This window comes from Patella vulgata, chromosome 1 (genome assembly GCF_932274485.2).
Source record: "Patella vulgata chromosome 1, xgPatVulg1.2, whole genome shotgun sequence".
Lineage (NCBI taxonomy): Eukaryota > Metazoa > Mollusca > Gastropoda > Patellidae > Patella > Patella vulgata.
In genome coordinates, this window is record NC_065879.2 from 91572725 (window position 1) to 91585105 (window position 12381).

The 12381-nt window shown below is 36.5% G+C and overlaps 1 protein-coding gene across 1 annotated transcript; it reads right to left on the reverse strand.

Annotated features, from left to right (window-relative positions):
* Positions 1-7849: 7849 nt before the first annotated feature.
* Positions 7850-11281, reverse strand: LOC126818651 (uncharacterized). The gene is made up of 2 exons (XM_050546179.2): positions 11123-11281; positions 7850-10627 (listed from the first exon to the last, which is right to left on the reverse strand). The coding sequence occupies exon 2, from the start codon at positions 10615-10617 to the stop codon at positions 9622-9624; it is 996 nt and encodes a 331-aa protein (XP_050402136.1). The 5' UTR covers positions 10618-10627; positions 11123-11281; the 3' UTR covers positions 7850-9621.
* Positions 11282-12381: the final 1100 nt, after the last annotated feature.

Genomic DNA, 12381 nt, shown 5'->3' on the forward strand with positions numbered 1-12381 from the left:
TCTCGGCCAACAACGGGAGCAATCTCGAGTCTATCGAGCCACCGTGGCTTCCATTCAAGATATATTTGACACTGTAACTGTTAGACAATTAGCTATTTCACATGACATTAGCAACTCATCAGTGGAACGAATAATCCATGAATATTTGCAAATGAACAAGTTGTCTGACCGTTTGGTGCCCACAAACGTCAGAGGCACGCTAAGTAAACGGCCTTTTGAGGACCTCATAGAGACCACTGTGTAATAAAATTTATTGGGACATATATTACTCGTCTTTAAATCTGGTTTGAACATGTGACAATAGAACGTCTTCAATTTGCAAGATCTTGGCCTCCATTGACTGGACTCCGACAACGTAATATAGATAGATTATCGTAAGAAAGATGGATGTTACGCAGATGAATTGTGTAGGTTGTTCCAGTTCAAATGGTTTTAAGGTCCTCCCTAGATAAGTAACTGATTATTTACTAATGAAGCACTTGCCCTGGCGGGACGCATTTTTCTATCACTAACACAAACACGCCACCCTTTACAATTTCATAAAATCGGGTCAATGATTATGCGATCTAAAGCATGAATAAATGAATGAATATCATATTTAATGGCACAACAGCTCCAACTTGACTATATTACGCCGAACATATTGTGATTTATTCAAGACAGGCTATACGATGTCACCAAATAAGTATTATATGCAAAAAAAAACAAAACAAAATAAACACAGTAAATGATGTATGCAATTAATATTTATGATACAAACCTGTTACAATATAGACCCGGTTGGAAAATAACTTAAGTATTGACTGGTAACGGTAATATTTCCAGCTAATGCGCTTGAGATTATTGCACTAGATGCAATGTCAAAGAAACTTGGCGGTGAACACAAATGTGAGCTAAATACCTATGACGTATGCGAGAGCGACACAAAACAACTTCATCCCTCCCGTTGGTTCATTGTGCCAATCTCCAAGGACAGGATTATAGTGGTGAAGTTATGTGTTCCTGATAGATCACAAGACCGTTGCCAGCGGTCATAAATGTACTGATTCATTCAACTTTTTCAAATCTTCAATATTAGTATTAAAACATCGGATAATATAACATCTAAGGAGCCAGCGAAGGACAATGATCTTGCTGATAAACTCGTATGATAGTAGCAGACGATAAAGGTCTGCTACTAATTTCAAGCTGTGTATTTAAATGTGACACTAAGTAATCTCACATATACTCAATAAGCTTTATTTAAACATGAAAACGAGGATATGACAATTCTGTATGAGTAATCATTTACAAATCCAATGGTAATAATAAGAGTGTAATAAAATAAAAGGCTATAAATATTGTTATATTTTGTGAAATACTAAAAGAGGTTCAACGGCAAATGAAATAAACAATTGAATTATGCTTTCGATGAAAATCAAAACAATTATCGATACTTATTCAAAAAATAAAAAAACACTGTTACACACTGGCATTTAAATGAAATGTTTTATGACATAAAAGCTGAAAGGAGTGTTTGAGGGAATACCTGGTTATTTGTTTGTTTTTGTACATAATATAGATTCCATTTCAATCAAACAACAAACCACATGTGCAACAACTTATTATCGTGTCCATTTATTTATATTCTTGCCAGAACGCCTAAAATAGGTTCCCGAAATCAAGGATGATGCCCACAAATCTTGAGCGTACAAATTGAAGACAGATTCCAACCTGCTGGCTCGAGCCGGTGGGTTTCTGGTAATTCTAAGTGTTTGAAAAACGACGTGGCGCCGAAAAACTAATGGTAATTAAGCACGATTTCTGAAAAATTAAGACCGATTTATTACATTACTGACAGTTAAGCACATTCTGATTGAGTGCAAGCATCTCAAGTATATTAAACTTTTCAAAACAAGTAGGAGGTATTCAGAAACAATATAAAACTGTGGAAATGCACTGCTGTTTTTGTTAGAGTTAACCAAAATATGTTAATATGAACCTAACCAGTTAAATTGGGCGGCTTATCTGACGGTCCCATTTCACTCGCAAGGAGATACATTGTCAAAAGTGAAAATGGACGTTTTTGATTTTTTTGTCTTAATAATGAGTAATTACTCCACCAATCCTCAGACATTCAGCAATTATTCGTGGCATGCTCCTAATCAACCGTCCAATCACGATTTGGGGCAATCTGACCCCGTCCTCTTGCAGTGCCACGACCAATTCTTGCAGTGTTGTCGGTTGACGTCGACGAACACGTCTCTCGATCAAATTAAACGTAACACACTAAAGCAAAGATACTCTAAACTAATTCTTATGCAAGAACCGATAGGAAAGCAAACATGGATATGGATAAACCAGCAGTTTTCGTCAACCCTGCCCTGAAGTGTCAAATTTGACAGTGAACCCCTCTCACGTGTATGGCGTTATTGCGTGCCGCACATGTAGCCCAGTGGTTCTGTTGGGGCGATAAGTTCTTCATTTGTGAACATACTCCCAAAGCATGTCAAGTGTCCATGACTATTTATCATATCACAACCTGCATAGGTATTTGGATTTCAATAGCCCCTACTTTTTTTGAAGAGTAATAAATTAAATCATTACCATTGCCAGTCCTTTTATCAATTGGTTGTCCAACCGGGTCTATATTGTATATTACTAGACTTTTTCAAAGAGACAATTTTTTACACAAAATTTTAATTGGATATTTGTAATTTTCATTTGTTGTATTTTAATTATATATATACATAAAGTGTTGTGATAATTGTTTTTAATTGACAAATACTGCGATATTTCTTTTTATTTATGTGTATATAGATTACTATTTTGATTATTATTTAGCTTGTCTCGTATAACTCATCAAATGTTTGGCGCAATATAGCTCGGGGGTGTTGACGTGCCATTAAACCACATTTCATTCATTCATTATTACTGAGATACCGGAACGCTATTGGAAAATATCGAAAATGTCTCCTTCTTGTCCGCCATTTTAAATACTCAATTCTCGTGAAGTTGTTGTTTCTTATATATAGAAACAATATTGATGCTAAATTACATGGTATTCATTTTTGTAAATATTAACAGACACATGTTTCGTAAAATATATTGTTTTTGCAATTTCTAATTTTGTCCCGTTTTGACTAAACTATGATCAGTAAGATTAAAGTAAAATTTTGCCGTTTTGACATGTGTTCGTTATAATTTTAACACGAAGTCCTTGTGTTAAGATCTGATTTTGATCTGATTATAACAAATGGAAACAAAATATCTCCAATTAATGACAATAAATCTGAATCTGCGAGAAAATGAGGTTTAAAGCCCACTCGTCATTTCGGGGCTAACATGGTACCATTATTTTATGTTTGTTGATAAGAGAGAAAGAGGAGAGAGAAAATGGGGTTTAACGTCCACTCGACACAAACTAGGTCATTTCGGGACTAACACATGGTTCAATTTTATTTCAATAATTCGCTTGCGCGTAGGGGTCTTTAGCAGTGGGAAGAATCAGGAGGGCCCGGAGAAAACCCACGAGATTGGACAGGCTACCCTACTCCTTGTCACGTACAACCGGGGAATCAAAACCCCGCCAGTTGACTCAATGACAGACCGTATGATACCTCACAGCGCGCACGTATTAACCATTTGGCCACCCACCTCCCCACCCCACCCCTTTACTCAATAACACACATTGTGACCTAAAATGCGGGCGTTAGACAACTTAACAGTGTTTAATATATCGTGTGGTGGGAGTATGGAAGGGTATCGCTGCCAATATTAAATGCTCTGCTACAATGTCTTTTCTATTGATTATATGTAAAAAGTACAATGTACAAAGTCATAATACCGGTAATGATAAAGTCAAAATACCTCTAAGGCAAGCGTTAAATGTAAAACGTCGAATGTTAAGTGTTAAATGACAAATGTTTTTTTTGACGTGTCTACATTTTACATTTCTCTCATTACATTTTACATTTGCTCTCTGCCACATCCCATTTGTTCTTCACGCATTCTACATAGCATGTTTCGCACAGCATCAACTTGTATATGCAAGTGTAGGATCTCACGTGACTTATTAACATATACGGAAACCTGGCACACTATAAGCCAGAACAAGGATATCCACGACACTATAACAGGAAATCAGCCTAGCACACAGTAAAAGTTTACTCACCTTGACACTTTGGATGGCACTTTATGATGATTACGGGGGAGGGGGGGGGGGCTGTGCAATGTTCAAATACGAAATTTCAGGTATCATGTTACATATTAGTGAAAATCACATTCATTTCTCTTTGTAAATATGTAAATAGTTTTCTGGTACAATCGTATTTTCAAAATTTTAATCCAATAAATATCACACTATTAAAGGGGTATTCAAGTCAAAATACTGGTCTAAATACGAAATTCCAGATACCGTGTTAAGTATCACTAATTGCTCTTTTCAAATATGCAAATAATTTTCTGGCACATTCATATTTGCTTAACTCTACAAAATATTATTAAAGTTGGAGTGAAATAAAATAAACTAAAAAAAAAGATACAGGCCTTAATCAAAAATTCTCTATGTCCATACTAAAAGATGTATAGTCATTCCTCTCTTTAAATATATTATTTTTTTGTTGGGCACAATGCTTATATATTGTTGTTTTTTAATGGATCAAAGTAGGCTACTCAACTCTGTTTATAGAGAGACCGGAAAGAATGGGGGTGTTTAAAATATAAAAATGCGGGTATTAATACGAAATTCCAGTTATTGTGTTATAAATTACTGGAAAGTGTGTTTCTTTGGCTGCTTGAATCTATCAATTATTTCCTGGCACATTCAAAATTACGCACGGTTGTCTAGATAGTTTCTTATGGTGTGCCAGCTTGATTTCTTTTGTCGTACGGTGAATATCCTTTTAGTATGCTTGTGCCGGGTTTCCATATATGTTAATAAGTCACGTGATATCCTACATATGCATGTTGATGCTGTGCGAAAGTTGCTATGTAGAAAGCGTGAAGGACAAATGGGATGTGGCAGAGCGCAAATGTAAAATGTAATGATAGAAATGTAAAATGTAGACACGACAAAAAAAGCATTTTCCCACAAAACATTTGTCATTTAACACCTAACATTTGACGTTTTACATTTAATCCTTGCCTTATATGTATTTTGACTTTATCAATATCGGTATTAGGACTTTGTACATTGTACTTTTTACATATAATCAATGGAAACGACATTGTCGCAGAGTATTTAATATTGGCAGCGATACCCTTCCATATGGGAGAGCCCAACAATTTATTGATATATCCATTGATATACAGTCCATTGATAGATATCCTTCTACAGTTAAATATGTGTACCGTATCTAACACGTATTTCATATCGGGCAGGTCGATGCTGTTTTATATTTTACCGCTTTAGCTATAATAAATAGAATGACAACCTTTTGAAAAGTCCCAAACATCTTTTGATAATCCCCTGACCGTAAATCACCTCGTGTAACATAAATATCGAACTGAACAACTCCAAAGCTGTTTTAGGTGGTACGGATTTCAGCTAATCCAGTAGACGTGGTACAAGGGTTAATCAGCGAACTGGATGTATGAGATGTGTTGTTGACGTTTGGGAAAGTAGGACGAGGGGAAATGTGTAGGGAGTGAAGTGCTGTAAAGGGATAGTTCGATGTATTATGAATGGTTAGAGTGGCTGTGGTGTTACGGTGAAATACTATGCCGCCACCGTAACACCACAGCTTTATGATTTGTTAGACAGGAGTGATGTAATGGGTGTCAACAACTGGGTATGCTGGTAACGTAGCCGTGAAATATATATTGGGGGGGGGAAGGGCGGAAACGGAAAATTATACAATGTTGACAGTATGTGCCAGGCATGAGGCTGCGCAGACCGATAGGGAGTGTGTGGGAGGGTCACTATTTTGGCATTGTTTGCGGGGTTAAACCTAAAAATCACATTAATACACCTATTGCACGATATTGTGAAACTAGCTGACGAAGACAGCTCGGGCGGCGATTGTTCGACTCGGGGCTGCTCTGTCAGTATCTAACAAACGCATTTAGTTCGCGTACAACTTTTAAAAACCGAATGTCAGTATGGTATTTCTCACATAATTGGTTATCGCAAAAACAGAGTAAACTGAAAGCGAGTAATCTCGACTCAAACCTATAGTCTATAGCCTACTTACTACACTCGTCACTAGGCTTCCTATATTATTGTTTGTGGACGGTTTACTACTCAGTGATAAGCCTGCGCCGCAAAAAGAGGTCTCGCCTTTTATTATTAGTATAATGACTTTCTCATGTGCGGCAGGTTAGTTTGCTTCTAAAAACACTGTTTTCCGTTCCAAAAAAATACAAAAGTAATTTTCTACCAGATGACCATGGTTCTTTTCACCGAGACTAGATAATTTCTCTCGGTGTAAGGATATAGCTATGGATAAGTTCATACAAGGTCAATAAATCCGCGGTCACTTCGGGTCACACTGTTGAGAAAATAAACCGATGGGTTTGTTTAGTAGCAAATCGAGCGTGAATCAACTGAGTTTGTACTGAAAAATTTTTGAGTGATATGTATGAACTGTCTTCACACATTCGGTTTATAATTAGCGATACACAGGTACAGTGGCAAGTGTTGTACTTCACAGACTGTTTACCTCCGAACTACCTCCGCACGAAATCCCCGATTTGGGTACTTGTTAAAAGAAAAAGAAATAGTACCTGTGCGCATGCCAGTAAAAAAAAAACTAAGAGTTCGCGCATAAAAATGCCCGAACGTACCAGGCGCCAGGTCATCTAGCCTAGCTTTGGTCTAAATATTAGATAACTCTTGTCAGGGATACTCCACCCCTACAAATGTCTGGCAATTACATAGCTCTGTCAGGGGTACCCCACCACTAGAAATGTCTGTCAGAGTGTTTTTGTAATACCTGAAGATGTACGGTACCGCAGTAAGATTTTCGTGTGGTACACGTTTGAGCTAATCTAGCCTAGTTGGGGTTCATGGCATTTAGGGCGTGGAATACCACACCCACCACCAGAAACCCGGCAGACTTACATTCTGATGATACCAGATATACATACATTGATACCATATAGGGGAAAATTGGTACACTTTTCAGCTAGGTTGACCCCCTGGGCTCCCGGTCTAGTAAGGCACTCGGGGAAACGGGGGAGGGCTTTGTTTTGATAAATTACACATTATTAACCTTGGTGCTTTAAAGCAATGTATAACATAAAATGTAATACAGATGTATTACGCGTGTGCTGGTGGCTTCTGAACAGGGTTAAACTAATTAACACAATCACATAATGGGATGTGAGCTGGTTACTGAACATTTCACATAATCAGATTTGATGTGAGCTGGTTACTGAACATTTCACATAATCAGATTTGATGTAAACTAAAGTAAATATAATGCATGCGTCAGTAAAGTATAATACAGAAAGCAATTCACATAATAAAGTGATGTGAATTTAAAGATACATTGTGCAAGATTTAGATAAAGAGCTAACCATTCTTACTTTAACTAGTTCAAAAATAGATAATGTAAAATTAATTATTTGAAAATTTCATTCAAATTACTCTATTGAGAACAAATATATTAGCCCTTGAAGGTTTGCCAAGACGTGTGCATTAATTGCAACCACCGTGCTGGTTGCTCGAAGCTACATTTTAAAATGAAATCAAAATATGGCTAAACCGTTCCAATCTATGGGAGATATCCAATGGCATCGAGAGTAGATTATAACATTTCAGGCCTTAGGAAAGACCTGTAATAGGCAGATTTAGTTCTTGCATAATGCATGTTTAATATGCATAACTATGAATACACTTTAAAACACGCATGCCTTTAATATTAAACGAACTATATACCAGTCATTTTTTTTAAATGCTTGAAAATATAGATTATGTGTTTATTAAACCAATAATGATCCTTGAACATTATTTTCTAATTTCAAGATAATGTATAAGAAGTATTGACAAAATATTATTTACGCAACAGATTCATTTTAACCGAAATGAATAACTTAGCATACATGCCAACTATTCCGATTTTGTCGGAATCATTCCGATTTTCTGAGTCTAATTCTGAATTCCGATTTTACTCTTTATAATTCCGTTTTTTAAAATTTATTGGAAGAAATTTATTATATTTCATGCCTGACCTTTTTGATTGATAAAATCCCTCTCGTTTTATTTTTACATTGACGACTGTCTCGGCATTCTCGCTGTTTGTTGTGAATCTGATGGCGATACTGTTTGTCGTAGTATGAGTCGGTAAAACAACGAAAATAGTCGAGAACATGTGTCATGTTTTCCTTATTATCATTAATATAAAATGGAATAAGCTATTATGTCTGGATTAATCAAGATCAAAATGTCATGTGGTTATTTCCGTCATTTGCCGTGTCTAATTTGCATAATTCGCGGTAAAACGACGGAAATAGCCGAAAACATGTCTCCAGTTTTCTCGATTATTATTAATATAAAATGGAATAAGCTAATATGTCTGGACTAATCGAGATCAAAATGTCGTCATAGGCCGCGCCTAATTTGCATACTTCGCGGATATTATTTGCTACGCGGAGCCATTCTCGCATACACACTCTCGGACATTACACGGCGGGTTTACCGTTAGTTGTCAGTTACGTTGTTCCTTCTTCCTTAGCCATATTTCCTTCTGACTTGATAAAAAATGTTTTCAATGTGTGAAAAAAAAAAACAAATTACAATTATAAATAAAACCCAGTATAAATAATTTACGACTTCTACTTTCGTGTCGGTCAAGACAAACAAAATGGCTTCCAAAACAAATGTCAGACAAAAATACCGGGAAACTTACGGCAAAGAATTTCCAGAAACCATTGCGTCCTCGCGTAGAGGCGACGAATTCGCATTTTGTTTAGTCTTTCGTATATAAATAGGTAAAAAAAACTCAGATGCATGGACCTAAATCACCAGCTGTTTTTATCCAATAATACAAGGTACTGCTTTAAAAAGGTGCTAATTTCTCAAAATTTTCTTGGGGCCCTTAAACGGGCCAGAAACCCCACGCCCTTCAAGCCTCTGGCGCCTGCGGTGCCTCCAGCACTCACGGTGCTTTGCACCGATCGAACTGGGACCTGCGGTCCTTGCTCTACCCTCAATACAAGGCATTCTGATTTTCAATCTCCTCAGGTTGGCATGTATGACTTAGGGTTTACAGATATATAGCAGAACATTTGTTAATACCTTTGTCGTTAATGAATCGTTAAATACGTAAACAACGAATTTAAGTAATCATGACACTGATATTAATGCCATCCTTAGGAGTTTTACCTACGCCACTGCAACCCGTAACGCGCAAGTGAGTCAATGGCGGAAAATTAAACCATATGTTACTCCCGGAATGACCTAGATTGTGTTTGTGTCGAGTGAACGTTAAACCCCATTTCGCTCTCCGTCGTCTGCCTGTGCAATTACAACCCGACCGTGATTATGTTGGAGGAACACGTGATATGGTGATCAGTCAAGTGAAATACATACTAAAAATAGGAAGCCATGTTTTTAAATGTTGATTATTCTAATTGTAAGCATAACATGCGGGTGTATAAATCCATGAATCACATGAACAGTTGGTAAGTTATTATTGTTTAATTAATTAGACCAATAGATGAGATTCCATGTTGATCGTTACCAGCAATGTGCATGCACATGTATGACTTGTATCCAATAGAGGATTCAGCATCTTTTCCGAATACCAGCACGCACGCCCCACTATCTCCCGGCTGTACATGTGCATCATGTTTCAATAATATCACATCCTTCAGGGGTGGACAACCAGTAGGTGCATTTATTTGTTCACATGGAATTAGACAATCCTGGATCTCCGGATCAATTGTCGGTTCTCCAACAGTTATTTTCTTTTCGTTGCAAAAAGAAATCACAACCACCTGTTGGTCATCACTTGTTTTCCATGGCAGATCTTTGTGGAAATGGTTTTTAGCTTCAGGCGGTACCAAGTTCTGATCAAAATAAACATGACTACAATTATCAGAACATTTTGTAATTTGGGTACATCGCTTTACAGCATAATTTTTGAAGATAATGGAACATTCTGATCTAGGTTCAATTGTTTTTGAAGAATGAATGATATAATTTGGACTATAGTATTCTAACAGACCTTTAATATATCTCCCCTTTCCCTTTATTCTGATATCAGCCACTAGCCACTCGGAATCTTTTATATCCATATCCTTGATGAATTTGGGTACTTCATCTATAGCAAAAATGGCTTTTTCGTGAGAATTGCAATTCCCAACCATTTTTGTTTCTTTTTTATGAGTTGTATGTCGACTGCCATTTCGGTCTTCATACATAACTTCAACATTGTTGCAAACTCGAGCTCTATGTTCACATCCGTGACATTGTGTACCCTCTGGAACAAGACCTTGGGCATGCTTCCTGCAAGTTTTAATTACTACATGTTTAGACGTCTGAACGTAGAATTCGCCATTAGCTTTAAAAACGATACCACTACCAGTTCTTGACGGACCTTTAACTTGAACCACCCTGTCTGCCATATTCCAAATGATAGTTTCAACTGCTGCTACTCGGAAAGCATCTTTTAAGTCTTCTCTTCCGAACATATTGCTGTATCTACAAAGATATATGATGTGGTATTTGCATTACTGGGAATTGTTATTATTGCGACAATACTGACTTTAATGAATGTTATATGACCATAAGAGATTACAATATGAATTACCAAAATTTAAAAAAAAAAGGATAAAGTATTAAATATGCATAGCCTGCACGACAAATGATAGTGTAAATTTTACAGATGACCAGTATTGTATTTTCTTTACATTTGAAACAAGTTTATATTCATGCCTACAGCTAAACATTTGTATTTGGAATTTCAATTAAAGAAGTTAGTTTTGTAGCTATCCATAAGGGTTATCATTGAGTCAAATGTTTGTCGTTTTAAGCCCACCTGAGCGATTAACTGAAAGAAATATATAAATGTTAGTACCCAAATGACGCAGTTTGTATTCAATAGTATGTCCTAATGATATTGTTTGGACTTATGTTTGTATGTTAGTTACGGATTTAATATATTAACTTAACATTTTATAAAAAAAAATATCTCACCTTAATAATCATCAATCTGTTGGTCTAGATTGGTGAAACAGGATATATATTTCTTGATATAATATACAAACTACAAGATATGTTACGCTAAACCGGCTGGAAATAAGGGTTATTAGTGGCCCCGACAAACCCGTCAATGTTTTTGTAAAGCAGGGTTGTAACGGGTGACAGAATATTGTAACACTACCGATTAAAAACGCCACGTCAAGGCAGTATTTGTATCGCTTATACAACCCTTCAGCATATTGACATTCATACTGTGAATCTTTTATTTGAGAAGCTATACAATCCTTAATGCCTTTTTAATAATATATGTTATAAATTTCTCAATTGCCTAAATGTTACAATAGGGTTCCCTGGGCAGAGCGTTATACAATACTAAAAAGGGATTGGTGTTTTTGTATAATGAACAGATTTATTTAATCGTTGATATCGACTATGTGTAATACATGTTCTTCGTTATCGAAAGCCGAAGTAAAAGTTTTAAAACTGTCAATTCTGAGGAATAATATACAGAATATAACATCAAGATCTGGGATCTGATAAAGGCAAGTAGCTCCAATTCTCATTTACAGCTACATACACTTCATATTTTAGAGTAGAGATGAATGGTTATTATTGCGAAGCACACTAAAATGACTGATCGGCACTATTGAACATTTGATCATAAATCTTGATTATGTAAGCTAGTTTGCCAATGCGTATACAATTTGCACAAATATCCAGTGGTTATCTAGTATAATGCTTTAAAAAAAAACCCCATAAAACAAATATAAATTGCAGTTAGTCGGGCTTCGTAATGCAATGAATGAATGAAATGGGGTTTAACGTCCTACTGTTCTGCTCCGAACTCGGCTAATGAAGACGGACTCGGCCTATGCAGGGATCGAACACCCGACCTCCAGGCTAGCGAGCCAGCGTCTTAACCACCTAGCCACCGTGGCTCCCACACACAATGGACTTAACAATATAGGAAAACCAACTATGTACATGAATATCGATAATGATGTTATAAAGATGTCCAATTTCGCGTTAAGTGACCCCCAAAATATACAAAACGATATATTACACGACCTAGTAGGGCGAAATATGATTTTTTTTTTGTATTTACGCCGCCATTTTGAATATCTTTGTCGGAATAGGTCAGGTGTTAAAAATATGCCAGATTTCGTGTTCAGCCACGAACGGCGTGTTTAAAAGGGGCACAGACGAACCAGTATGATTAGTCATTATGTTATTGTGTGATAGCGACATATTTC

Bases quoted from the DNA above. Each gene is read 5' to 3' on its own strand.
- LOC126818651 (XM_050546179.2), bottom strand. From the start codon at position 10,617: ATGTTCGGAAGAGAAGACTTAAAAGATGCTTTCCGAGTAGCAGCAGTT.